General features: G+C 47.5%; 1 protein-coding gene across 3 annotated transcripts in view; it reads left to right on the top strand.

Moving 5' to 3' along the window:
- The window catches only part of ABCC1 (ATP binding cassette subfamily C member 1), a 135,091-nt gene that overhangs the window by 39,497 nt on the left and 71,837 nt on the right, over positions 1 to 23,757 (top strand). The window contains exons 2-5 of one of the 3 annotated variants that reach the window (XM_060172908.1): positions 3,163 to 3,339; positions 5,702 to 5,827; positions 12,921 to 13,058; positions 14,698 to 14,823. In XM_060172908.1, the coding sequence (XP_060028891.1) occupies positions 3,163 to 3,339; positions 5,702 to 5,827; positions 12,921 to 13,058; positions 14,698 to 14,823 (567 nt within the window). Of the gene's footprint in view, positions 1 to 3,162; positions 3,340 to 5,701; positions 5,828 to 12,920; positions 13,059 to 14,697; positions 14,824 to 14,926; positions 15,032 to 23,757 lie in introns of those variants that run through there. The other 2 variants (XM_060172909.1, XM_060172910.1) reach the window with 2 other exon arrangements.

The raw sequence follows: 23,757 nt of genomic DNA, 5'->3' as shown, positions 1-23,757 counted from the left end.
AACTCTAAGGCAGCAGGAACCTTCCCCATGCTCTGTAAAATTCACACTTCTCCCAGTCCTGGAGCTTCTGGGATATGGTTCATTTTAATTCATACTTCTAATTCAGGATCCAGACCATTTGATACTGTATCTGCTGATCTCAACCAAATCAGTGCAACCAGTACCACCTCGACACATTTCACTTCAGATTGTGTCCAGAGACTCCAGGCTTGGGATGTCAGTCCTTCAGCTCTAGTACTCCTTTCCTAGCTCATAGGATTCCTTAATTCCATTTCAGGTGGTGCACTTCTGAGCAAAGCCACAGAACCTAGATATAGACCAGAGCCCATGAGATAGGGCACATGTGCACATGTATCCATAAGTTATGGGAAAATATAGACCTTTTTTTTTTTTTTTTTTGCTTCTGGGGTTACTGCAGGGTCTTGGTGCCTGCACTAAGAATACATTGCTCCTGGAGGTTATTATTTTATTTCCCATTTTTGTTGCCCTTGTTGTTTTATCATTGTTGTTGTTATTATTATTGCTATTGATGTTGTTGGATAGGACAGAGAAATGGAGAGAGGAGGGGAAGACAGAGAGGGGGAGAGAAAGATAGACACTTGCAGACTTGCTTCACCACCTGTGAAGCGACTCCCCTGTAGGTGGGAAGCTGGGGGCTCGAACTTGGATCCTTCCACCCATCCTTGTGCTTCGCACCATTTGCGCTTAGCCCGCTGCACTACCGCCCAACTCCCTATATACCTTTTTTTCCCTTTAAGGTAGGAGGTGATAGAGAGGCTAGAGAAGGAGATTTACCATAGTACTGCTTTACCACTTGGGAAGCTTTCCCTTATGTCAGTGCTCCCATGTGGTGGCCCAGGTTTTAATCCAGGTCCTCCCACATGGTGAAGTGTGCACTCTACTGGGAGAGCCATCTTTCAGCACCCAGAAGTCCAATTTTTTTTTTTTTTGCCTCCAGGGTTATCTCTGGGGCCCAGTTCCTGCTGTACAAATCCACTGTTCTTAGAGGACATCTTTTCTATTTTTGTTACCCTTGTTATTGCTGCTGTTGTTGGATAGGACAGAGAAATTGAGAGAGGAGGGGAAGATAAAGGGGGAGAGATATGCACCTGCAGACCTGCTTCACTGCTTGCGAAGAGACCCCCATTCAGGTGGGGATCTGGGGGCTCGAACTGGGATCCTTACACCAGTCTTTGCACTTCATGCCATGTGCACTTTACCCAGTGCACTACTACCCAGCCCCTGAAGTTCAGTTCTTTTTAATGTACAACTCCTGACTTGAAACATTAACAACTGATCTAAAATGGTAGCCAGATTGATCTGGGGCCACCTGTTTCAGACCTCTGCATTTATCTCACCTGATCCTAATAGAGAAAATCAGTGCATTCTGTGGAGTCAGAACACTTCTCAGTTTCATAACTCTTCTGTGGTCAGATCAGAGCTCAAGTGAGATTAAATTCTGTTATATTGAAATCTAACGACTGGTTGAAGTTTACTCTTGGGTAGGTAGATATACAGAACTATTAATGTACTAATTATCTACTAGCAAATTTCTTTTTTTAATAAATACTTATCCTTTTGTTGACCTTGTTTTTTATTGTAGTTATTATTGATGTCGTTGTTGTTGGATAGGATAGAGAGAAATGGAGAGAGGAGGGGAAGACAGGGAGAGAAAGATAGATACCTGCAGACCAGCTTCACTGCTTGTGAAGCGATTCTCCTGCAGTTGGGGAGCCGGGGGCTCAAACCGGGATCCTTACGTTTGTCCTTGTGCCTTGCGCCACCTGCGCTTAACTTGCTGCGCTACCGCCTGACTCCCTATGGGAAATTTCTTTAACAACATTTCTAAAAAAGAAAAAAAAAAGGCAAGGGGACTCGAGCAAAATTGTTTTTGAGGCAGGATGGTTTAGTGCTGAAGTGCAGAGACTCTAGAACCAAGTAGCTCAAGTTTTGAGTCTAACTCCAGTCTAACTCACATCGCCTGCCATATGACTTTGAGCAAATCACTGGACCTCTCTTTCCCATAGTTTATCCTTCTGATAAAAGGAATCGTCAGAATAAATTAAATGACAATTATATATTTAGGTGTATCGATAATACAAGGAAAGCACTTCAAATAAAACTTAGTGGGTAGAATCGCAGTTGGAGATTGCTCCTGAAGATGATGTGCTGGTTCTGTTGGTGGTGATGCTGGTGTAATTTGGGCTGTGCTGGTGGTGGTGATGGCGATGGAGGTGGTGCAGTGATGGTGGTGGTACTGATGATGATGATGGTCGTGGAGCTTGGAAAGTGATGGTGCTGTTGGTGATGTTGATAGTGTATTGCTGATGGCGATGATGGCAGTGACAGTGGTGGTGAGAGTTGTAGGCACGGTGAGGACTCTGGTATTGGAGCTGGGAGATGATGGCAACTGTAGCATCAGCAGAGGTGATGGTGATGATAATCGGGTTTCTGGCAATGAAAACAGTGAGTAGAAAGTAGTCACAGGAGAGTAAAAAGTAGGAAGGGTTCATTTCACAAAAAACCTTAATGTTTATGAAAGTCAGTGAAGAACTCTTTTAAAATTATTTATTGGAGCCTGGCAGTGGCATACCCAGTTGAGTGCACATATTATGATGCACAAGGACCTGGGTTTGAGCTCCTGCTTCCCACCTGCAGGGGGGGACTCTTCACAAGTGGTGAAGCAGGTTTGCAAGTGTTTATCTTTCTCTCCCTCTGTCTCCCCCTTCCCTCAATTTCTCCTATCAAAAGAAAGGGGGGCCGGCAAAAATGGCTGCTAGAAACATCATTTTGGTATGTGGAAAGCCAGGGATTGAACTCAGAACTTCATGCTTGAGAGTCCAACACTTTACCCACTGCACCACTAACACTCTTAATTTACAGGAAAAGACCCTTCAGGACTCCTTTCTGTGGGGGTTTCCACCATCTCTGCAAGCTTGGAATTTGCCACAGATGCCAGAAATGTGACATGAGATGACAGGCATACTTTAGGTCCTTTTTCCTTACTTTGTGGTTTTCCTGGCTGCTCATCGTTCTAGTTTGCACCTCCTGTCCAAGAGGACCAGGGCTGTGGGTCTCGTCTGTTGGAGGAAGGCCCGGGGCAGCTAGTTCTGAATACCGTTCCCTGCTTCTCATTAACCCTGCCTGTGTTTGTGTCCCCAGGAGTGGAATGTCACGTGGAACACCAGCAACCCTGACTTCACCAAGTGCTTTCAGAACACCATCCTCGTGTGGGTGCCTTGTTTCTACCTCTGGGCCTGCTTTCCCTTCTACTTCCTCTTTCTCTCCCGACATGACCGTGGCTACATTCAGATGACACATCTCAACAAAGCCAAGACTGTGAGTCCCCTGGGCTTCTGCCATGGTAGGAGGGTGGGGGGATGGGGAGGGCTCAGTGGGGAGTGGCCACGACAGGAATTCGGGTCTGTGGAGTATGATGGGTAGGGTCACATGTCCACCTACCCTCATGGATGGGATTCATTTTGAGCATCGGGTGAGGTGTAGTGTGGTTCCTCACTGTAACACTGCAGCAACCTCAATAATCTCATAAACTCAGGCAAATATCCTGCTTCTAGTTCCACTTTCACTTCCCACTCAGCGTGCATCTCAGTTTTTGTTTGTTTGCTTATTTGTTTGTTTTCCCCCCGCCAGGATTATTGCTGGCGCTCCATGCCAGCATAATACCTCTGCTGCTGGAGGTCACTTTCTCTCTTCTTTATAGAGAGTGAATCTCTCCCATGCAGGTGCTCCTGTGTGGTGGCCAGGGGCTCAGACTCACGTCCGCACACATAGTAAAATGTGCACTTATTTCTTGGCAAGATAGCTCACTGGGATTGAGTCTGCTTTGTTATGCACACAACCCAGGTTCCAACCCAGCCCACAACACACTGGAGGAAGTTTCATTGTTACGGTATTTTTCTCTCTCTCTCTCTCTTTTTTTTAATCTTACTATCTTTATTTATTTATTGAATAGAGATAGCCAGAAATCAAGAGGGAAGGGGGTGATAGAGACAGACAGAGAGATACCTGCAGCCCTGCTTCACCACTCACAAAGCTTTCCCCCAGCAGGTGGGAACCGGAGGTTGAAACCTGGGTTCTTGCGCATTGTAACATGTGCGCTCAACCAGGTGCCCCACCACCTGGCCCCTGGCCCCTTTCTCTTTCTTTCTCTTTCTTTGTATCTATCTAAAAGGGGGGGGGGGAGTCAGGCGGTAGCACAGCGGGTTAAGCACATGTGACGCAAAGCGCAAGGAGCGGTGTAAGGGTCCCAGTTCAAGCCCCCAGCTCCCCACCGTCAGGGGAGTCACTTCACAGGCGGTGAAGCAGGTCTGCAGGTGTCTTATCTTTCTCTCCCCCTTTCTGTCTTCCCCTCCTCTCTCAATTTCTCTCTGTCCTATCCAGTGACAGCAACAACAACAAGAATAATAATAACCAGAACAATGATAAAACAACAAGGGCAACAAAAGGGGAAAAAATGGTCTCCAGGAGCAGTGGATTGATGGTGCAGGCACCGAACCCTGGCAATTAACCTTGGAGGCAAAAAAAGAAAAAAAGAAAATGTTGGCCCAGAGCAGTGAAGCCCTGGCATCACCAGCAAAACAAGTCACGTCCCAAGACTTATTTCCATCTTCTTGGTAAACTGGCAGATGGAGTAGTTTTTACTGAAACTGTCCTTCTGCCTGTACTTCTCCCTTCGTGTTCCTGCTGCACAGCTGGAGCTTATCTCAAAATGAAATCTCTCTTCCCAGCCTCAACTAGATTGTCTTCCTCTCAGACCTTAGGAAACACCCTGAACTTACTTGGGCAACTTCATCTCCCTTTAAAATATAAATCAGGGACTGGGTGGTGGTTTATCTGGTAGAGTACACCCTTACCATGGACAAGGACCCAGGTTCAAGATCCCAGTCCCCACCTGCAGGCGAGAAGCTTTGCAAGTGGTGGAACAATGCTACAGACACCTCTCCTTATCTCTGCCTCTCTCTTTCTCTGATTCGCACCCTCTGAAAACAGGGGAAAATGTAAATTGGATTTTGTCCTTGCCGTGCTCAGAAACTGCCCAGGAGCACCTCATTCCAGATAATAAAATCCAGAAGTTCTCACAATGAACTTGCTCTGACTTGATTGTGGCAAACCTGATCACCTTACTCCAGGTTTTTCCTTGGCCGTGCCCATGACTCCTTCCACGGCACAAAACACCCTATCCCAGGACTTTTGCATACACTGTTCCTTCCTTCACAGGAGCCTTCTAGGCATGGAGGGTCCTACTGATAGTCCCATTTAAGACTTTGCCCTCCTATCTGGATACTTTTTAGGTGCCAGGAACTTTCATGTATGCAATTCCATTGTTCCTGGGTTAACAGGAGGGGTGGGGGGAGAGCATGCAGACCAGCCTGTGGGAGGGGAGAGAGAGCACACAGCACTGCTTCGCCATCCTTGGAGCTTCCCCTGAGGCCATGGTGTTCCCATGTGGTGCTAGAGCTTAAATCTGAGACCTTGCTCATAGTAAGGCGCACACTCTGCCAGCTGAGCTATTAGTCAGCCCTGGGACTTGTTCTTGTTCTAGAAGCATTTGTGCTGCAACTGAGGACCACCACAGAGTGTTCAGGGGTTGGCTGGCCTCCCTCAGGGCTGTGGTTTTTGCAGGGGTGCTGGTGAGCCCCAACATTGTCCATGGTAAGACATGTGTGTCCTTCTCTTCCAGGCCTTGGGATTTCTGCTATGGATTGTCTGCTGGGCAGACCTCTTCTACTCTTTCTGGGAAAGAACTTGGGGCATATTTCCGGCCCCAGTTTTTCTGGTCAGCCCCACCCTCTTAGGTATCACCATGGTAAGTAGCCCCTGGCTGTGAACCCTTGGCAACCTGCCAGGCACCACCATGTAGACACCAAATTAGACATTAGAACTCATCTGTTCTTGGAACAACCCTGTATGCTAGGTACTATTGTATCCTCAGGTGAGGAGATTTAAGGAACTGAAGTCTTAAAAACTTAAGAGAGTCCTATTCAGTGTCACACAGCTAGCACATAACTCACACAGCTAGCACATAACTGAGCAGGGGGTGTGCACATTCCTGTCCTGGGTGCATAAAGTCCCAACTGCGCACAGACATTGAGGGAATGATTCCCCAAATGGCACAGAATGTTTACTCTTGTGCAGACTGATATGAAGGCCAAGTTGCGTGGCTGGTTTTGTTTTGGGAGTGAGGAGGGGACAGTGGTGCTGAGGCCTGAAGTAAAATAGTTGAAGGGGGATTCGGGCAGTAGTGCAGCGGGTTAAACGCGTGTGGCACAAAGCGCAAGGACCGGCATAAGGATCCCGGTTCAAGACCCCCGGAGTCGCTTCACAGGCAGTAAAGCAGTTCTGCAGGTGTCTATCTTTCTCTCTCCCTCTCTGTCTTCCCCTCGTCTCTCCATTTCTCTCTGTCCTATCCAACAGTGACATCAATAACAACAATAGTGACTACAACAACAATAAAAATACAAGGGCAACAAAAAGGATATAAATAAATATTTAAAAAAAATAGTTGAAGGGTTGGCCTGGGAGGTGGTGCAGTGACTAAATACTGGACGTTCAAGTATGAAGTTCCGAGTCCGATCCCTGGCATTGCATATGATACTCTGGTGTTCTCTTTCTTAAATAAATAAATCTAGAAAGAAAAGGAGGAAGGAAGGGGGAAGGTAAGAAAGAGAGAAATGAAGAAGAGTTGAAGGGGCTGTGGGTAGAGGACCAGCCAGTGGAAGAAATAACATATGGGAATGTCCTGGGAGCAGGAGGAGATGCTGAGATTGGGGCAGAGTGACAAGAGTACAGGAGGGGAGTGGGCTTGCCAGGAAGGGTGGAGACCTGACCCAAAGGACTTGACCTGCAGAGTAAGTGGGTACAAGTTGGTTTTTCACTTTCAGTGCTGGGTTCTAAGTCCACTTTTTGGGTATGATTTTTTTTAATAATTTATTTTTTATTTAAGAAAGGATAAATTGACAAAACCATAGGGTAGAAGGGGTACAGCTCCACACAATTCCCACCACCCAATCTCCATAACCCACCCCCTCCCCTGATAGCTTTCCCATTCTCTATCCCTCTGGGAGCATGGACCCAGGGTCATTGAGGGTTGCAGAAGGTGGAAGGTCTGGCTTCTGTAATTGCTTCCCCACTGAACATGGACGTTGACTGGTTGGTCCATACTCCCAGTCTGCCTCTCTCTTTCCCTAGTAGGTTGGGTCTCTGGGTAAGCGGAGCTCCAGGACACACTGGTGAGGTCTTCAGTCCAGGGAAGCCTGGCCGGCATCCTGATGGCATCTGGAACCTGGTGGCTGAAAAGAGAGTTAACATACAAAGCCAAACAAATTGTTGAGCAATCATGGACCCAAAGGTTGGAATAGTGGAGAGGAAGTGTTGGGGGGGTGTACTCTCTGCAAACTCTAGTGTACTTCTGCTTTCAGGTATATATTTTGCACTTGTTTATGGATATGTGTGAACATATGCTTTCTCTCACAGAACCTGGTCTGTATCTAGGTTTTGGTTCTTTGTTAGGAAGTGAACCACCTGGGATGGAATTAGAGAATACTATGAAAGGAAAGGTTTCACCCGAGTAATGAAGCTGAAGGGTTGTCATTCCACACCTGAAGTCTCTGGACACAGTCTGAGCTGAAGCATGTTGAGGTGGCAATCGTTGCATTGATTAGGTTGCGATTGGCTGATGCAATATTATTTGATATGGATTGGGAGAGGCATGCGGGAAAGTGGGCCCTACCCTAACGTTCCAGGACTGGGGGAAATATAGGCTCTATAGAGGAGATGTGAGGTTCTTGCTATCTTAGGGTTCAAAAAGACAATGGATAATTAATGTTATCATCACATTATTTGGTAATTGGGTTAACTTTGAAAAGTCCTTTTGTTAGGGTTTGCTGTATAGTACCCAGTATCTTGTAAATAGCTGTGCCACTGGTTGCCTCTGAGGCTATGATTTTTAAAAAATATTTATTTATTTATTCCCTTTTGTTGCCCCTTTTTTTTATTTTTGTAGTTATTGTTGTTATTTATGTCCTTATTGTTGGATAGGACAGAGAGAAATGGAGAGAGGAGGGGGAGACAGAGAGGGAGAGAGAAAGACACCTGCAGACTGCTTCACCACCTGTGAAGCGACTCCCCTGCAGGTGGGGAGCCAGGGTCTTGAACCAGGATCCTTATGCCGGTCCTTGTGCTTTGTGCCACATGCATTTAACCTGCTGCACTACTGCCAGCGAAGTGACTCCCCTGCAGGTGGGGAGCCGGGGTCTTGAACCAGGATCCTTATGCTGGTCCTTGCGCTTTGTGCCACACGCATTTAACCTGCTGCACTACCGCCAACGAAGTGACTCCCCTGCAGGTGGGGAGCCAGGGGCTCCAACCAGGATCCTCATGCTGGTCCTTGCGCTTTGCACCACGTGCCTTAACCCACTGCACTTTCGCCCGACTCCCTGATGACAACAGTCCTCAAGTGTCATTGTTCCATTGAGCATCATTAATTAGAAGAACATTTGCTTCCTGGCCTGTCGCCGGAGTTTCCCTGGTCTCTCTCATGTCTCAAAGACGTGCACCTGCATGTCTTAGTGCTCCCAGTCTGTGAGAGTGTGGGGAGTGTGAGGCACCCAGCTACAGAGGAGCTGCCTGCCCCAGCCCCAGAATCAGTGGGTTAGAAAACAAATGATGTGTATAAACAACTGTGAATATCAGAAATGGTTGGGGTCTTTGGATCTTTTTAGAGGTTTGTTGATGTCTTTGTGGTCAGGAATAGGTTATAGAAACTTCACTTCTATGTGTATCAATTTGTCATTATTCAAACTGGTTTCTTTTTACCTTGTTTCTCTTAATAGTTGTGCTCTTGAGACCAGGTGGTGTTGCACCTGACCGTGTGCACATGTTACCATGTGCAAGGACCAGGGTTCAAGCCCCACCTTCAGGAGGGAAGCTTCACAAGTGGTGAAGCAGGTCACCAGGTGTCTGTCTCTCTTTGTCTCTCCCTCTCAGTCTCCTCCTCTGCTATCAAATATCTGTTCTATTTAATAATAATGATAGCAATAATAAAATCAAAGGAAAAAATGGCTGCTGGAAGTGGTGGTTTCATTGTGCTGGCACCAAGCCCCAGTGATAACCCTGGTAGCAGTACTATGATGATGACTGCTACTAATAGTTGTGATCTCCAAAAGCTGAATTTTCTCCTTTTGTTGCCCTTGTTTTTTTTTTTTTTTTTATTGTTGTTGTAGTTATTATTGTTGTTATTGATGTCGTTGTTGTTAGATAGGACAGAGAAATGGAGAGAGGAGGGGAAGACAGAGAGGGGGGAGAGAAAGATAGACACCTGTAGACCTGCTTCACCGCCTGTGAAGTGACTTCCCTACAGGTGGGGAGCTGGGGGCTTGAACCAGGATCCTTACGCCAGTCCTTGAGCTTCGTGCCACGTGTGCTTAGCCTGCTGTGCTACCGCCCGACTCCCTGAATGATGATATTAAATGAGGACTTACTGTACATTTTTACCTGAGCCTTTGTTTGTTATCTTGTTTGTTATCTAGTGAAATTCACTCCTTGTCCAAACACTATAGATTTTATTTTAGTGAGGAAGCCAGAGAGAGGGAACACTGCTAATCTCTCACTTACGATGGTGCTAGGGATTAAACCCAGGACTTTGGGACCTCAGGCATGAGAGTTTAATAATGCACAACCACTCTGTCATCTTTCTGTTCCAAAAGGCACATTTTCCATGTGTAATTTCATGAGTATTGATATAACTCCCTCACCACAATTAATAGAGAACAGTCCCATTACCTGCAGAAAGTTCCCTGCTGATACCACTCTAGTCAAGCCCATTCTGCTCTTCCCCTGGTAGCTACTGGTGTGCTTTCTGTCCTTGTCCAGAATGTCACATGAACCACACACCAGCTGACTCAGGAGCCTGGCATTGAGCACCTCCTTTCCAGCCCTGACTTTGCATGTATCAGTGATCTCTTTTTAGTTACTAGGTGAATTCGAGTCTGTGGTTCCCCCTTTCAGCTGCAGGACCTTGGGGCTGAGAAACCTGAGATGTCTAAATGCAATTATCAAAAGATTCAGATCAAACTGGAGTGAAAGGACATATGTGTTTCCGTTAATGCACTTGAAGCCGAGGTCTTGCAGTGGGTGTGATGTCTCCTGCAGTGGGTGTGATGTCTCCTTCACTTCCAGGTAGCAATGGCCATGCGTAGCAGCATAAAGTGTACCCACTGTGTATTTTCAGACACCATGTCCAGCAGTTCTTTGTCAGCAGTGGTTCTTTTTTTTTTTTTTTTTTAGGAGCAGTGGATTTGTAGTGCCAGCACTGATCTCCAGCAAACTTGGAGGCAAATATATGTACTAGAGCATTACTCAGGAACATGTGAAGCATATCTACCACAGCTTACTTAACCACTCATTTCTTTTTTTTTTTTTAATTTTTTTTTTTATTTAAGAAAGGATTAATTAACAAAACCATAGGGTAGGAGGGGTACAACTCCACACAATTCCCACCCAATCTCTATATCCCACCCCCTCCCCAGTAGCTTTCCCATTCTCTATCCCTCTGGGAGCATGGACCCAGGGTCATTGAGGGTTGCAGAAGGTAGAAGGTCTGGCTTCTGTAATTGCTTCCCCGTCAGCAGTGGTTCTGGTGAGGGAGTGAAGCAGAATTTCTCTCCAAGTTCTTGGATCCCAGGAGTCTATCCCCAACCCATCCTAGGGCCTGGGTAATACCTGTAGTCCAAAAGGGAAGAATTTTGAGCAGGGCTAGGGCATATTCTTTCTGCATATTCAAAAACTATTGTAGCCTGAGACATAGCTTAACTGGATCCTGTTCAAGCCTGTCTCTCTGTCTCATGTCAAACTACTCTGTCTCTCATATATATATATATATGTGTGTGTATGTATATATATATATTTAAAAAATATTTATTTAGTTATTTATTCCCTTTTATTGCCATTGTTGTTTTATTGTTGTAGTTATTATTGTTGTTCTTGATGTCATCATTGTTGGATAGGACAGAGAGAAATGGAGAGAGGGGGAGAGAAAGATAGACATCTGCAGACCTGCTTCACCACTTGTGAAGCGACTCCCCTGCAGGTGGGGAGATGGGGGCTTGAACCAGGATCCTTAAGCCGGTCCTTGCACTTTGTGCCACCTGCGCTTAAGCCGCTGCACTACTGCCCAACTCCATATATATATATTCATTTAAAAAATACTGACCATGTCCTAGGAGGTAGTGCTGCTATAGAACTAAGGACTTGTTTATGTGAGGCTTTGAGTTTGATTCCTAGTACTACATAGACCAGAATGATTCTCTGGTTTTCTCTCTCTATTTTTCTCTATCTCTCTCACTCTCATGAGTAAGTTAATAATTGCATTCTTAAAAAGCAGCTGACTGTGATCGTGAGAAGCGTGGAAGCTAGGAGGCCAGTGGGGTGGGGGGCTCTGGAGTCACCCAGAGGTGAGTGGAAGCTGGCCTTGGATGAGCTTGGTGAGGAAGGGCCTGGTGGGGGTAAGGGAGATATGGGTTGACTTGGGGATGGCTGGACAGGTTGGGTTGACTCTAGCAGCTGGGAGATGAAGGGCAGTACTTGAGGCCCTGGCCATCCTGGCTCTTTCCATAGCACTTGCTTCTTTCTAGGAAAAGCAGTTTTTTGTTTTTTTTTTTAAGTATTTATTTTCCCTTTTACCCTTGTTTTTCATTGCTATAGTTACTATTGATGTCGTCGTTGTTGGATAGGACAGAGAGAAATTTAGAGAAGAGGGGGAGAGAAAGATAGACACCCGCAGACCTGCTTCATCACCTGTGAAGCAACTCCCCTGCAGGTGGGGAGCCAGGGGGCTGGAACCAGTATCCTTACGCCGGTCCTTGCACTTTATACCACATGTGCTTGACCTGCTACGATATCAACTGACTCCCGGAAAAGCAGTTTTATTATTCTGTTCTGCTGCTGACCCTCAGGTCCTGTGTCCAGTGGAAACAATAGCCCCAGGCAGCAGGAGTGAGATGACCCACCCTACTCCCCACCAGCATCCTATCCTTCTAATTCAGTTCCCCCAAGTCTAGATGTGTGACTCTAGATGGATTAAATATCGTCATCTATAAACTGGGGGTAAGACCAATGTGCCCCCTCCGCCTGGGGGCTTGCTATGCTCTGAGTTATTGCTAGTGAATTCTTTATGCAGGGAAGATGGTGCTCAGTGAAGAGTAGGGGTACACTTTTTTGTTGGGGCTGGAAATATTTGGGGATGGGGGAGGGACCAGACAAGTTTATATGCATCTGAGTCCAGTCCAGGAGACACATTATGGAGGGGATACTCCAGTTCACATACAAACATGAGATACATAGGAGGCTGAGATTTCATCACTGGTCTTCTAGAGCTGAATTGAGAGACTTGGCCCTCTGCCTGTTTCTGTTAATAAAGATTTATTGGCACACAACCTGGCCCATTCGTTTGTAGATTGTTTAAAGCAACTTTCACGCCACATCAACCACTTCAATAGAGGAAGCAACAGAGGTTCTTTAACCCACAAAACCTGAACTATTTACTCTCTGTATTTTTCATTTTCATTTAAGAAAAGATGTGCTAATTTGTTTTGAAATGGAGCTGTCCCCCACCTTTCTATTTTGTCCCCTATGGTCCTCTTCTATACTCAGTCTCATTAAAGCCCCACTTTCTAGGTAGGGAGGTTACATCTACATTTTGCAGATGAGGCAGAGGGATCTCAAGGAGGTTCAGTTACTTGCCCAGTGTCACTCAGCAAGATGAAGGCAGAGCTGGGAAGGCAGACAGGCCCTTCCTGCTAACCCGAGGCTGGCTAGACCCTGGGTGAGTGACTCTTGGGAGGGCCCTGCCTTCTTCTGACTCTTCTGTGTTTTTTGTTTTGTTTTGTTTTGGTTTTTTGCAGCTACTTGCTACCTATTTAATTCAGCTCGAGCGAAGAAAGGGAGTCCAGTCCTCTGGAATCATGCTCACTTTCTGGCTTATAGCTCTTGTGTGCGCCCTGGCCATCTTGAGATCAAAAATCATGACTGCCTTAAAAGAGGTAAGTGTGGCCTTCTCCCCCATCCTTTAGCAACTTGTGGGAGAAATGCTTGTTCTTTCTGGGGCTGTGGAGATAGCCTAATGGTTCTGCAAAAGACATTTACACCTAAGGCTTCAAGGTCCCTAGCACCACCATAAGCTAGAGCTTAGCAGTGTTTTAGAAAAATAAATAAATCTGAGAGGGAAAGAGAGAGGAAGAGGGAGGGAGGGAGAGGGGGGGGGAACCGGGACCTGTTCTTTCTAACTGGTATGAAATTGTGTTGCCATAGAAATAGGGAAGAGTATCTTGGGGGTCCAGTTTCTTTCCCAGTGCATGCTCTGCCAGGTTATTCAGCCTTTGTTCTGGGACCTTCTTTCCTCAGCACCCCACTTATCCATGAAGCTCTGACTTGCCCATACGAGTCCCTTTGGGGCAGAGCTGTGGACACTTACACACCCCTCATTGGACCCTTGCCAGCTATAAACAGCAAGGCCAGTCAGTCCTATGTCCTGCATCTGAAACAGAGGAGTCTGGGAGATGTTTGCTGAGTAGCTGCTCCCCTAGGGGTCCCAGAACTTGCTCACACCTGACCTTGGTGCCCTCAGCTAGGACTCTGGCTAGGAGGAGGGAGGATGTCATCAGCTACTGGGTGTTGCTTTTAAAAATTCTGAAGAAACTGGCATCAGGCTAAGCAGTGGAAAGGAGCTGAACATTTATAGAGTACCAGCTGTGTACTGTGTGTGCCTCTTTGTTAGTGATGTGCTAACAGAGTTCAGATTTGCAAAGCCACACAGGGAACCGAGCTTAGTCCTCTCTCAGTCTGGCTGACCTCTCAAAGTCACTCTGATGGCATCTCATACATGCACACACAGGCACACACACGCACGCACACACACACACACACACACACACACACACACCACCCATTTTAAATGCATTTATTTTTGTCTATTGTATATGAGGGAGAGAACTTCACATGAGCCCTAGAGAAGGAAGCCCAAGCATCACTCTTAGTACTTACACAGTTGGACAATCCAACCAGGAACCTCAGGCATGTCAGTCTAATTCTCCCAGTTGAGCCATCTCCCCAGCCACCAACCTCTGCTCTTAACTGACATTTGGGGCTGGAGGTGTCTGTTGTCAAGGACTATCACGTGGGGGTTTTTGTTTGTTTTGTTTTTTAATTTTTTTCTTGGCTTTGCCTAGACCTTGTACATGTGTGATTTCACTACTTGGAACCAACATTTTCAGATAGAGAGGGAAAAAGAGAGACAAGAGACACCATAGCTCTGGAGCCTGGGTGATGGGATTCCTATGTGGCGCCATAGTTTGCACCTTGACCTCACATATGACGAGCCAGGCCACCTACCAGGCGAGAGCTCTCTCTCCAGCCGTTATCCTGTGTGCTTTGTAGTGTGGTGATGGGGCATCTTATCATCTTCCTGAGCACAAGAAACAGAAATGTCCCCAGATACTTCCTCGAGAGGAAACAGCACCCCTGGGTGAGAATCACCAGTCTGTAGTAGGTGGCCATATCTAAGCTTGGGCTCCTCCCCTGTTCAGGGGCCTTAGGATGGGACTTGGCAGCTTGTCTTCAGACCTGCATAGTGTACACACTCCCAGGCTGGGGTCCTTTCTCCCTCCCTCCTTCCCCCTTTAGGGCACTCAAGTGGACATGTTCCGAGACATCACCTTCTACATCTACTTCACCCTCGTGCTGGTTCAGCTCGTGTTGTCCTGCTTCTCAGACCGTGCACCACTGTTCTCCGAAACCATAAATGACCCAGTAAGTGTGACCAGAGATGGCAGTGCGTGTACATGCATGTGTGAGAGGAATACAAAGCAGGGCCTGCCAGCCAGCACTGGCACCCACATGGCTGGGGGTTCATCTCCAAATGCCTGAGATGGACAGCATCGTCCTCCCTGACTTGCAGATGGAGAAAGTGAGGTCCAGATGTGGCTGGGGCAGGGAGGAGTTCTGGAAGGAACCTGACGTGAGTCTCAGTTGGAGACGGCCGTGGTTTGCAGGCCTGGAGGTTTTCTCATTTTGTCTGGCACAGAGGTCTTAGGAAATGTGAGCAAGCATTTAAAACTCAGCAAGATTCACATGAGGCTTCTAGAAAAATGACGTATTCTGGCAGCACTAGACTAGAACAGGGTGTTGTGTGTGTGTGTGTGTGGGGGGGTGTTCCCTAGTTTACCACAGTCCACTGCTCCCCATCACATGTTAGGTCTTGCTCCCCCTGTCATGGCTTGACCCTGAAGGATTTCAGAAGGACTAGGTCTTTGCTGTGCTCTGGAAGGAAGTCCCGAGTGCACAGAGGGTGTTGCTGGGCAGGGTGGAAGCACCACTCTTCCTGCTGATGGGGTGTCAGGGACACAGTGAGGAATGAGGAGGTGGCTATGAGATAGTCCACATGCCTTGCATGCCTTAGGTCCTGGGTTTGAATCCTAGAACCTCATAAAATGGCCAAGTGTACTCTGGTGGTCTCTCACAATAAATAAACTTTTTTTTTTTTTAAAGGACAGTCACCACCTTTCTTCTCTCCTAGCTCTGTTTCTCCCTTCCTCCATCCTTCTATTCTCTCTTCCTCCCTTCTTGCCCCTCTGCCTCCCACTTTTCTCTCACTCCTTCAAACCAATGTCAGGTCCATGAGTTTAAAGGGTCATGGCAGCAAGTTAAGTCAAGTTCTTGTCCACCCAAGGCTTATGCTATCACCAGGGCTGCTGATGCAGGGAGACAGACAGTAACCCAGCACCAAGGATCTGCCCATCCCATCAGGCAGCTGGAGATGCTAAGAAAAAGGAAGCAGGGGAGTGCAGTGGAGATGGGGGGGGGGGGTAGGAGTGTGTGCAGGTTTTGATAAAAAGATGGGAGCAGAAGCCAGAAGGAATGAGGGAAGGAGGGGATGAGATACCCAGAGAGGGGCCTGGGTGATAACTCAGCAGTGGAGCAGTGCCTTATTGTTCCTTGGGTTGGATCACCAGGGAACACCATGTGGAAGCACCATGGACAGTACCAACAGGAACTCCATGCGTCACCCATTTCAGTGTCTCCTCTGTCTTTTCTTCTTTCTTCTCCCTTTCTGCCCCGCCCCCATTTTATTTATTTTACCAGAGTACTGCTCAGCTCTGGCTTGTGGTGCTGGGGACTGAACCTCAGACCCTGGAGCCTCAAGCATAAGAGGTTTTTTATTTAATTTAATTAATTTATTTATTTATTTTGACCATTTCGCTGTGTCCACTGCCCCCTCCCCAAGTATATGGAATAAAAAGTTTGGCTTGGGAGGCTATTTAGTGGTGCTGTGCATGCATGAGGCTCTTAGTTAATTTCCTGGTTCTGCATAGCAAAAGAGAGATAAACTGGGTTGGAGAAGTTAGTCAACTGTGTATTTGCTGGTGTGTGTGTGTGTGTGTGTGTGTGTGTGTGTAGGTGTGCCTGTATATTGATGTTGGTGATGATGTGTATGTACAGGCGTGCCTGCAAGTTGATGGTGTGTGTGTGTGTGTGCGTGTGCGTGTGCGTGTACACACACCACATGCTTATATATGAGGTTCACAAGGATAATGCCTAAGAAACCCATGGGATTCCACATCTGGCACTTGTGCACCAGACTTGTATGCCAGAGGTCCCAGAAATTGTGAGTTCAACTCCTGGTACCAGCATATGCCAGAGCTGAGTATTGCTCTGGATTCTTTCATGTAAGAAACTTGAAAGGAAGGAAGGAGTAGGAAGAAAGAAAGAGGTAGGGAGAAAGAGAAAGAAGGAAAGAGCGAGCCATGGTTTGGAACTCAATTCGATGCTCACTGCCTTCTGCCCCTACCCCCTTCTGGAACTAAGTCCAGGGACTCTGGAGCTGGGGGTATTGTGAGGTGCCTCCTCTGCTTGTCTCTTCAGCTGCCCCCACACAAAAGCTAATAATAGAAGACCATGGTTGATGTATGCTGTTTGGTCCCCAGTATGCTGTTGGTGTTGGATAAGTGTCCCTTGGTGGGATAAGATGGGTACAGGTGGGGCTCTTCTTCTTTCTCACCCTGTTGTCCCCACTTCACAGCAGAGCCAAAGGGTGGGGGCAATGCCCGCTTCCATAGCAGTGGTCACATGTCACCTGTCCTCAGAGAGAGTGGTCAGCCAAGCCCAGGCTGCCTGGGATCAGGCTGGGCGGGCTGTCCCACTGGGCTTCCTCCTGCTGAGTCATTAGCCAGTGGCTCCCCAAACTGGCCCTGCGCCCATTGTATGAGCCAGATCTCTACTCGGGCACCGGTTTCTGGCAGGGGCTGCTGCCCTGTCCTCCCAGCACCTGGGCAGCCTGGGATTCTAGAAGCCTGACTGAGGGGCCTCATAAGAGGGGGCTGCCTGTCCCCAGCCTGGAGTTCTTTGATCTCAGTGGCACTGGAACAGCTGTGCAGGACCCTCAGGTCTATGACTTTGACTTGCCTAAGTGGTATTAGAAGTGTTATTCTTGCAACCAGGGAGAGGACAGTGGCTCGGGGCAGACCAAGCATGTGCTTTGCAGATCTGACTCCTCAGGTTCAAATCTCAGCACTGCATATGGCAGAGTGTCATTCCAGTCCCTCATTAAGTAAATATATATACCATTTCACTTAATTTTAATGAGAGAGCGAGAGATAGCGAGAAAGACCAGAGTACTGCTCAGCTCTGGCTTATAGTGGTACTGAGGATTGAACGTGGGACCTCGGGACCTCAGGCATGACAGTCTTTTGCACAGCCAATATACTATTGCCCCAGCCCTTTTCCCCGCCTCCCAAAGGAGGAACCAGGGATATTGCTTCACTGCTGGAGCATAGGACTTTCATGCCTGAGGCATCCAGTTCAATCCCCAGCACAGTATGCAGTGTGAACAAGAGTGGTGTTCTGGCTTTTACACTTTTGTGTCTTCAATAAATCTTTAAAAATAAAGCCAGAGCGGGGGCGGGCTGTAGTGCAGTGGGTTAAGCGCACATGGTGCCAAGCATAAGGACAGGAGCAAAGATCCCAGTTTAAGTCCCCAGCTCCCCACCTGCAGGGTGTGGGGGGCGTCACTTCACAAACAGTGAAGCAGGTCTGGTGGTGTCTATCTTTCTTCCTCTCTGTCTTCCCCTCCTCTCTTGATTTCTCTCAGTCCTATCCCACAACAACAATAGCAATAACAACAAGCAACATGGGGGGGGGGTGGCCTCCAGGAGCAGTAGTTTCATAGTGCAGGCACTGAGCCCCAGCAACAACCCCAGAGGCAAAAATAAGTAAATAAGTAAAGCCAGAGATAGTTCATCTGGTAGAGTATCTGCCTTAGCATGCACACAGCCCGGATTTGAGCACCCTAGGATGACATAGTAAGTACAACATACAGCACAGGGGATGCAACTGTGCTGTGTTGTCTCTCCCTCTCCCTGTCATCTATCTGGAAAAGAGAGGAAGATAAAACAAATGTTGAGTCCCAGGCCTTTTAATAAGGTTATTGGGTAAAAAGCACAGGCTAAATGTATTCACTAAAAACTGCTCAGTTTATTTGGCATGAGGGCTGTTTTCTGGCCTGCCTATCAGTCTGCAATGTCCACCCCCCCCCCCAGCATCACACTATGCATATTTGAAATCCACAGAGGAGATGAAAGGATTCCACAGCCATCTGCACACCAGCTAGACTCCGCCACATTCAGCTGACTTTTGGCTCAGCTGGAGTCATCACAAAGCTGTCTGTCTAACCAGGTAGCCGGCTGCCCAGCTGAGTGAGTGTTTTTGGTATCTGAACCTTACTTTGAAATAAATCAGTATCCTTCTTCAGACTTTGCCATGCAGATCACTAGCTGGAGTTCCCTGTCTGCTCACAGTCATTCTGTTGTTTTTCCACTTAAAGCAAACTTTGCATATAGTCAAATTCCTGAAACTTAAGTTTTGACAGAGAAATCCCTTCCCCCACCCCCTAAGATACAGAATCTTGCCAGGACTCTAGAAAGCCTCCGTCTGCTCCTTCAGGATCAGTCTACACCCCTAACACCCCAAAGGTAACCACTGAGCTTAGACTGTTCCTGAAAGCACTTTGTGTTGTCCTAGGGGCTTCGTTGCTGTAGGCTTACTTTTTCAGGTTGGGGTCGGGGGGAGAAGAGAGGAGAGAGAGAGAGAGAGAGAGAGAGAGCAAATGCATAGCACCTCATCTTCCTTCAGTACAGTGGGTGCCAAGCTTGAAGCTAGATTACATGCCTGGCAAAGCAATGCACTGTACAGGTGAGCTATTTTGTGGGTCCAAACCTCTTAAAATTATTATTATATCTTTTCTGATCTTTATTTATCATTGGAGAGAAACAGACAGGAACTGAGTGGGGGAGATAGAGAGGGAAAGAGACAGAGAGACACCTGCAGCCCTGCTTCACCACTCATGAAACATCCTCCTGAAGGTTGGGACCAGGGGCTTGAGCTGAGGTCCTTGAACTTTGCAATGTGAGCACTTAACCAGGTGTGCCACCGCCTGTCCCTCCTTTTGTACACTTGTTTTTACATGAGATAGAGAAGCCACGGCAGCACAGTTCCCACCATACCACGTCCTGGACCACTGAAAACACCTTTAATTCTGTTTCAAATTCCTTTCTCCTTTGTGCTTGGGGTCATCTTTGCATTGGGGCCTCAACTTGGGGTGCCATGGGATCTGTCACCTAACCTGAAGCTCCAGGGCCAGTATCCCAGGAGCAGATGTCTCAGCATCAGAGAAATGAGAGACTTAGCCAGGCTGACAAGGTTGAGCTGGAGGGAGGACAGGGCTGCCATCCTGTTGGAGGCACCAAAACGGGCAGTGTCCCATAACCTGTGAGAGTGTGTCAGTGTGTGAGATCAACCCAGAGTTCTGCTTGGCTGCATTAGAGGGGGTTGGGGGTGAGTGGAAGCAGTCTTGGAAGCTGGGCAACGGAGCATGAAAGATCAAGGGTAGAGGCTGGAGAAATACTCAGTGGCAGAGCAAATGATCTACAAATCATATTACATACCTGGCCCCATATGTGCTAGAGTTGAGCAGTGCTCAGCTCCCCCCACCCATAAAAATAAATACATTAAAGAGAGGGGGGGTAGATAGCATGATTATGCAAAGAGACTTTCATGTGTGAGGCTCCCAACTCTCAGGTTTAATTAAGAGAGAATGGAAGGGAAAAAAGAGCTAGAGGTGGGGAGGGGTGACTCAGTGGGTAGAGTGCATGCTTTACAGACCTGAGGCCTCAAGTTTGATCTCTAGCTCTGATGTCCTACAGAGGGGGGGGGGGAGAGAGGGAAAGAGATCTCCAGAGTAAGATTGTAAGTTACTGTAGGGACTTGGGACTGTGACCTGACAGAATTTTTTTTTTTTTCCAGTGTGGAAAGAGGCCAGCATCCAGCATCCTCTTTTTTTTTTTCCCCCAGAGGCCCCCGTGGACTGAAAGGAGGCTGCAAGAGACACAGAGAATAGTGGGTGGGGACTTGGGAAAGAGGCAGAGCTGGCGGGTGACCTCCATGTACTCTGGAGCATCCAAATCCAGGACCAAGAAAGGGACAAGTTCATGAGAATGGGGCAGTCCAGCTGAGGAACCTGAGGTCCTGGGCTAGGAGGTGGTTTGCACAGCTGGTAAGCGGCAGAGCCAACAAAAACCAGCCATGTTGATAAGTTGCACCCACGGGTCTTTTCTCTCTCATCATGGGACACTTGGGTTGCTTAAGCCAAGTTATGATGAGTGCATCTGGGTGCTCCGTGCTCAGTGGTTTATTTAATCCTTGAATCAACCTGAAAAGGCAGCCCCTCTCCCCACTTTGTAGACAAGAAGACCAAGGTTCAGAATGGTGACTTACTTTGTGCAAGTTCCAGAGGATGTGTCTGGAGCCCTTCTGCTGGGATCTCATCTCCTGGAAGGCTTTAAAAAATATTTCTTTGGGAGTCGGGAGGTAGCGCAGTGAGTTGGCACGTGGCGCGAAGTGCAAGAACCGGCATGAGCATCTGGGTTCGAGCCCCCGGCTCCCCGCCTGCAGGGGAGTCGCTTCACAGGTGGTGAAGCAGGTCTACAGGTGTCTATCTTTCTCTCCCCATCTCTGTCTTACCCTCTTCTCTCCATTTCTCTCTGTCCTATCCAACAACGACAACATCAGTAACAACAACAATAAAAACAAGGGCAACAAAAAGGGAATAAATAAATAAATATTTATTTACTTATTAATATTTTATTTACTTATTTATTAGATAGAGACCAAGAGAATTGAGAGCAGAGGGGGGAGATAGAGAGGCAGAGAGACACCCGCAGCACTGTTTTGCCATTTGAGAAGCTTTCCTCCCGTAGGTGGGAACTAGGGACTTGAACCTGGGTCCATAGGCATTCTAACATGTGCACTCTAACTGGTGCACTATCACCTGACTCCTGTTTGTTTATTTTTAGATAGAAATAGAGAGGCAGTGAGTGTAAAAAAGACCACAGGAGTTGCACACATGGCAGAGCAGCACACTAGCCAAGTTAGCTATTTCACTGGCTCTCTTAGAGAGTTTTTGTCTAAAGAAAGATTACTTGCCCCCCACTGCAGAATTTCTGAATTAGTAGGACTGGGTGGGGCCCCCAGAGAAGGTATTGCTAATTATTTCCCAGGTCTGTGGGTGCTTTTGGTGGGGCTACCATGAGAACCACCACTTACATCTCCTCTTACTCAGAACCTCCCTTACTGTGGGCACACGAGTAGTGCAGGTTGGGTGAGACTGGCCCATCACCTAGGCCAGCAGCAGAACCAAAGACAGAAAAGATGTTTGGGGACCCTGAGAATACTTGACAGACAGGCCAGAAGACTGAGAGAGCCAGACTAGTTTCCCAAGCTGTGGAAGATGAGCTTATCCTCAAAGTATTGTTTTTCGGGGCTGTTGTCCTAACTGGTGTTAACTGCCTGGTTTCTGACCCTCTCAGGCAAAGAGGTCTGTCTCTACCAGGCAGTTTTTGCCCCCCTCTGCCTTCAACCAGGGTTTGTCTGAATCACCCTCATTTCTAGTAACAAATGAGTGGGAGTCCAGTTAGGAAGCTCCTTTCACCCAGGGTTGGGAGATTGTCCATTTTGGTCTCAGACCCAGAGACCCCAGCTTACTGCTCAGAACGTTCCTTCTCTCAGACAGAGGCCGGCAGCTTGCTGCCTCATGCTGACCTTTGTCACTTATTATCTCATCTTATTTTACATACCAGTTTTGCAGCAGGGCTTCATACTTGTGCAATTCCACTGTTGGAGGTGGACTCTCTTGTTTTCCTTTGTAAGTACAGATAGAGAGTGAGAGATCAGAGTACTGGTCTGCTATTCACAGAGCTTCCATATGGTGCTGGGGGCTCAAACCCACATCCTCGGGCTGAATAGAGTGTGCATTGGACAGGGTACACTGTCTCTTGTCCCCTACCAATTCTTGACTACTTCAGAAGCCCAATTTTTAAAGTTAATTAAGAGAGAGTGCCAGAGCATCACTCTGGCACAGATGATGCTGGGGATTGAACTCAAGACCTTTGCTTTAGAGTCCAACACTTTATCCACTGCACCACCTCTTGGGCTGCTCCATTTGTCCATTACAAATAAGACCTTCCCTGCCAGACATGGGTTTCCAGAAACCAGCTTCCCAGCCAGCCACATTAACAAATTTTCCTCTCTCTGTTGGTGACATCACATCTGGTTACCCAACAGTCTATGTTTGGATCCAGAGCAAGATATGGGGAGGAATTGAACAAAACTCTTGGCATATGCAAATGAGAAGCTGCTGTTTTTTTTCTCCATGGCTGGGGGCTGTGCTTGGCCAGTCTCAGTGAGGAGGAGGAGGAAGCTTTCCTTATGGACTAGATTTTCTCAGGTTCTCAGGAGTCCAAGTCCACTTGTGAATGGTTGAGTGTAAAGGGAGGATTCACCTTCAATGATGTGAATCTTCAAAAGATATTCTTTAAAAACAAAGATTTATTTATTAACGAGAGAGAGGAGAAAGAACAGGGCATCACTCATGACCCTTTCACCCCACCCCTAGCAGAATGTGTAGGGTAGGTGCTAGAAACTCTCACCTGTTCCCAGAGTGTGGCTCCTTCCTGGCCTGTAAGCAGGTCCTCCCTTAATATTTGCTGAAGAGCTAAGTGAGTCATAGCCTGTCTCACCCCACTCCCCCTCCCACTCTGTGGGCACCCTTGCTTTTCACCATCGGGAGGAATTAGGCCAAAATGCCTTTGCAAAGGATCCCCAGATAATCTACCCACTTCCAGAAGAAACACCAGCCTACGGAGCAGATACTGCCACCTCCTCCCTGGATTGTGTTGGAGCCTTATCATCAGATTTCACACAGTCCTGCAGCCACAGGATGTACTAGATACTGCATCAGCCTACTAGGCAGATACTGCCACCTCCTCCCTGGACTGTGTTGGAGCCTTATCATCAGATTTCACACAGCCCTGCAGCCACATGCCAGTCGTCCTCCTGGCAGTCCCATTGGGAAACTGAGCAGTGGAGTGAGCTGCTCCCATTCTCCAGATGCAGAAAACAGAGGCCAGCGTCATTACAGGTGGTGAAGCAGATCTGCAGGTGTCTGTCTTTCTCTCCCCGTCTCTGTCTTCCCTTCCTCTCTCCATTTCTCTCTGTCCTATCCAGTAACAGCGGCATCAGTGACAACAATAACAACAAGAGCAACAAGGGCAACAAAAATGGGGGGAAAATAGCCTCCAGGAGCAGTGGATTCGCAGTGCCGGCACCGAGTCCTAGCAATAACCCTGGAGGCAA

The sequence above is a fragment of the Erinaceus europaeus genome, chromosome 15, assembly GCF_950295315.1.
Source record: "Erinaceus europaeus chromosome 15, mEriEur2.1, whole genome shotgun sequence".
Taxonomy (NCBI): Eukaryota; Metazoa; Chordata; class Mammalia; order Eulipotyphla; family Erinaceidae; genus Erinaceus; species Erinaceus europaeus.
This window is presented reverse-complemented; position numbering and strand designations above follow the sequence as displayed.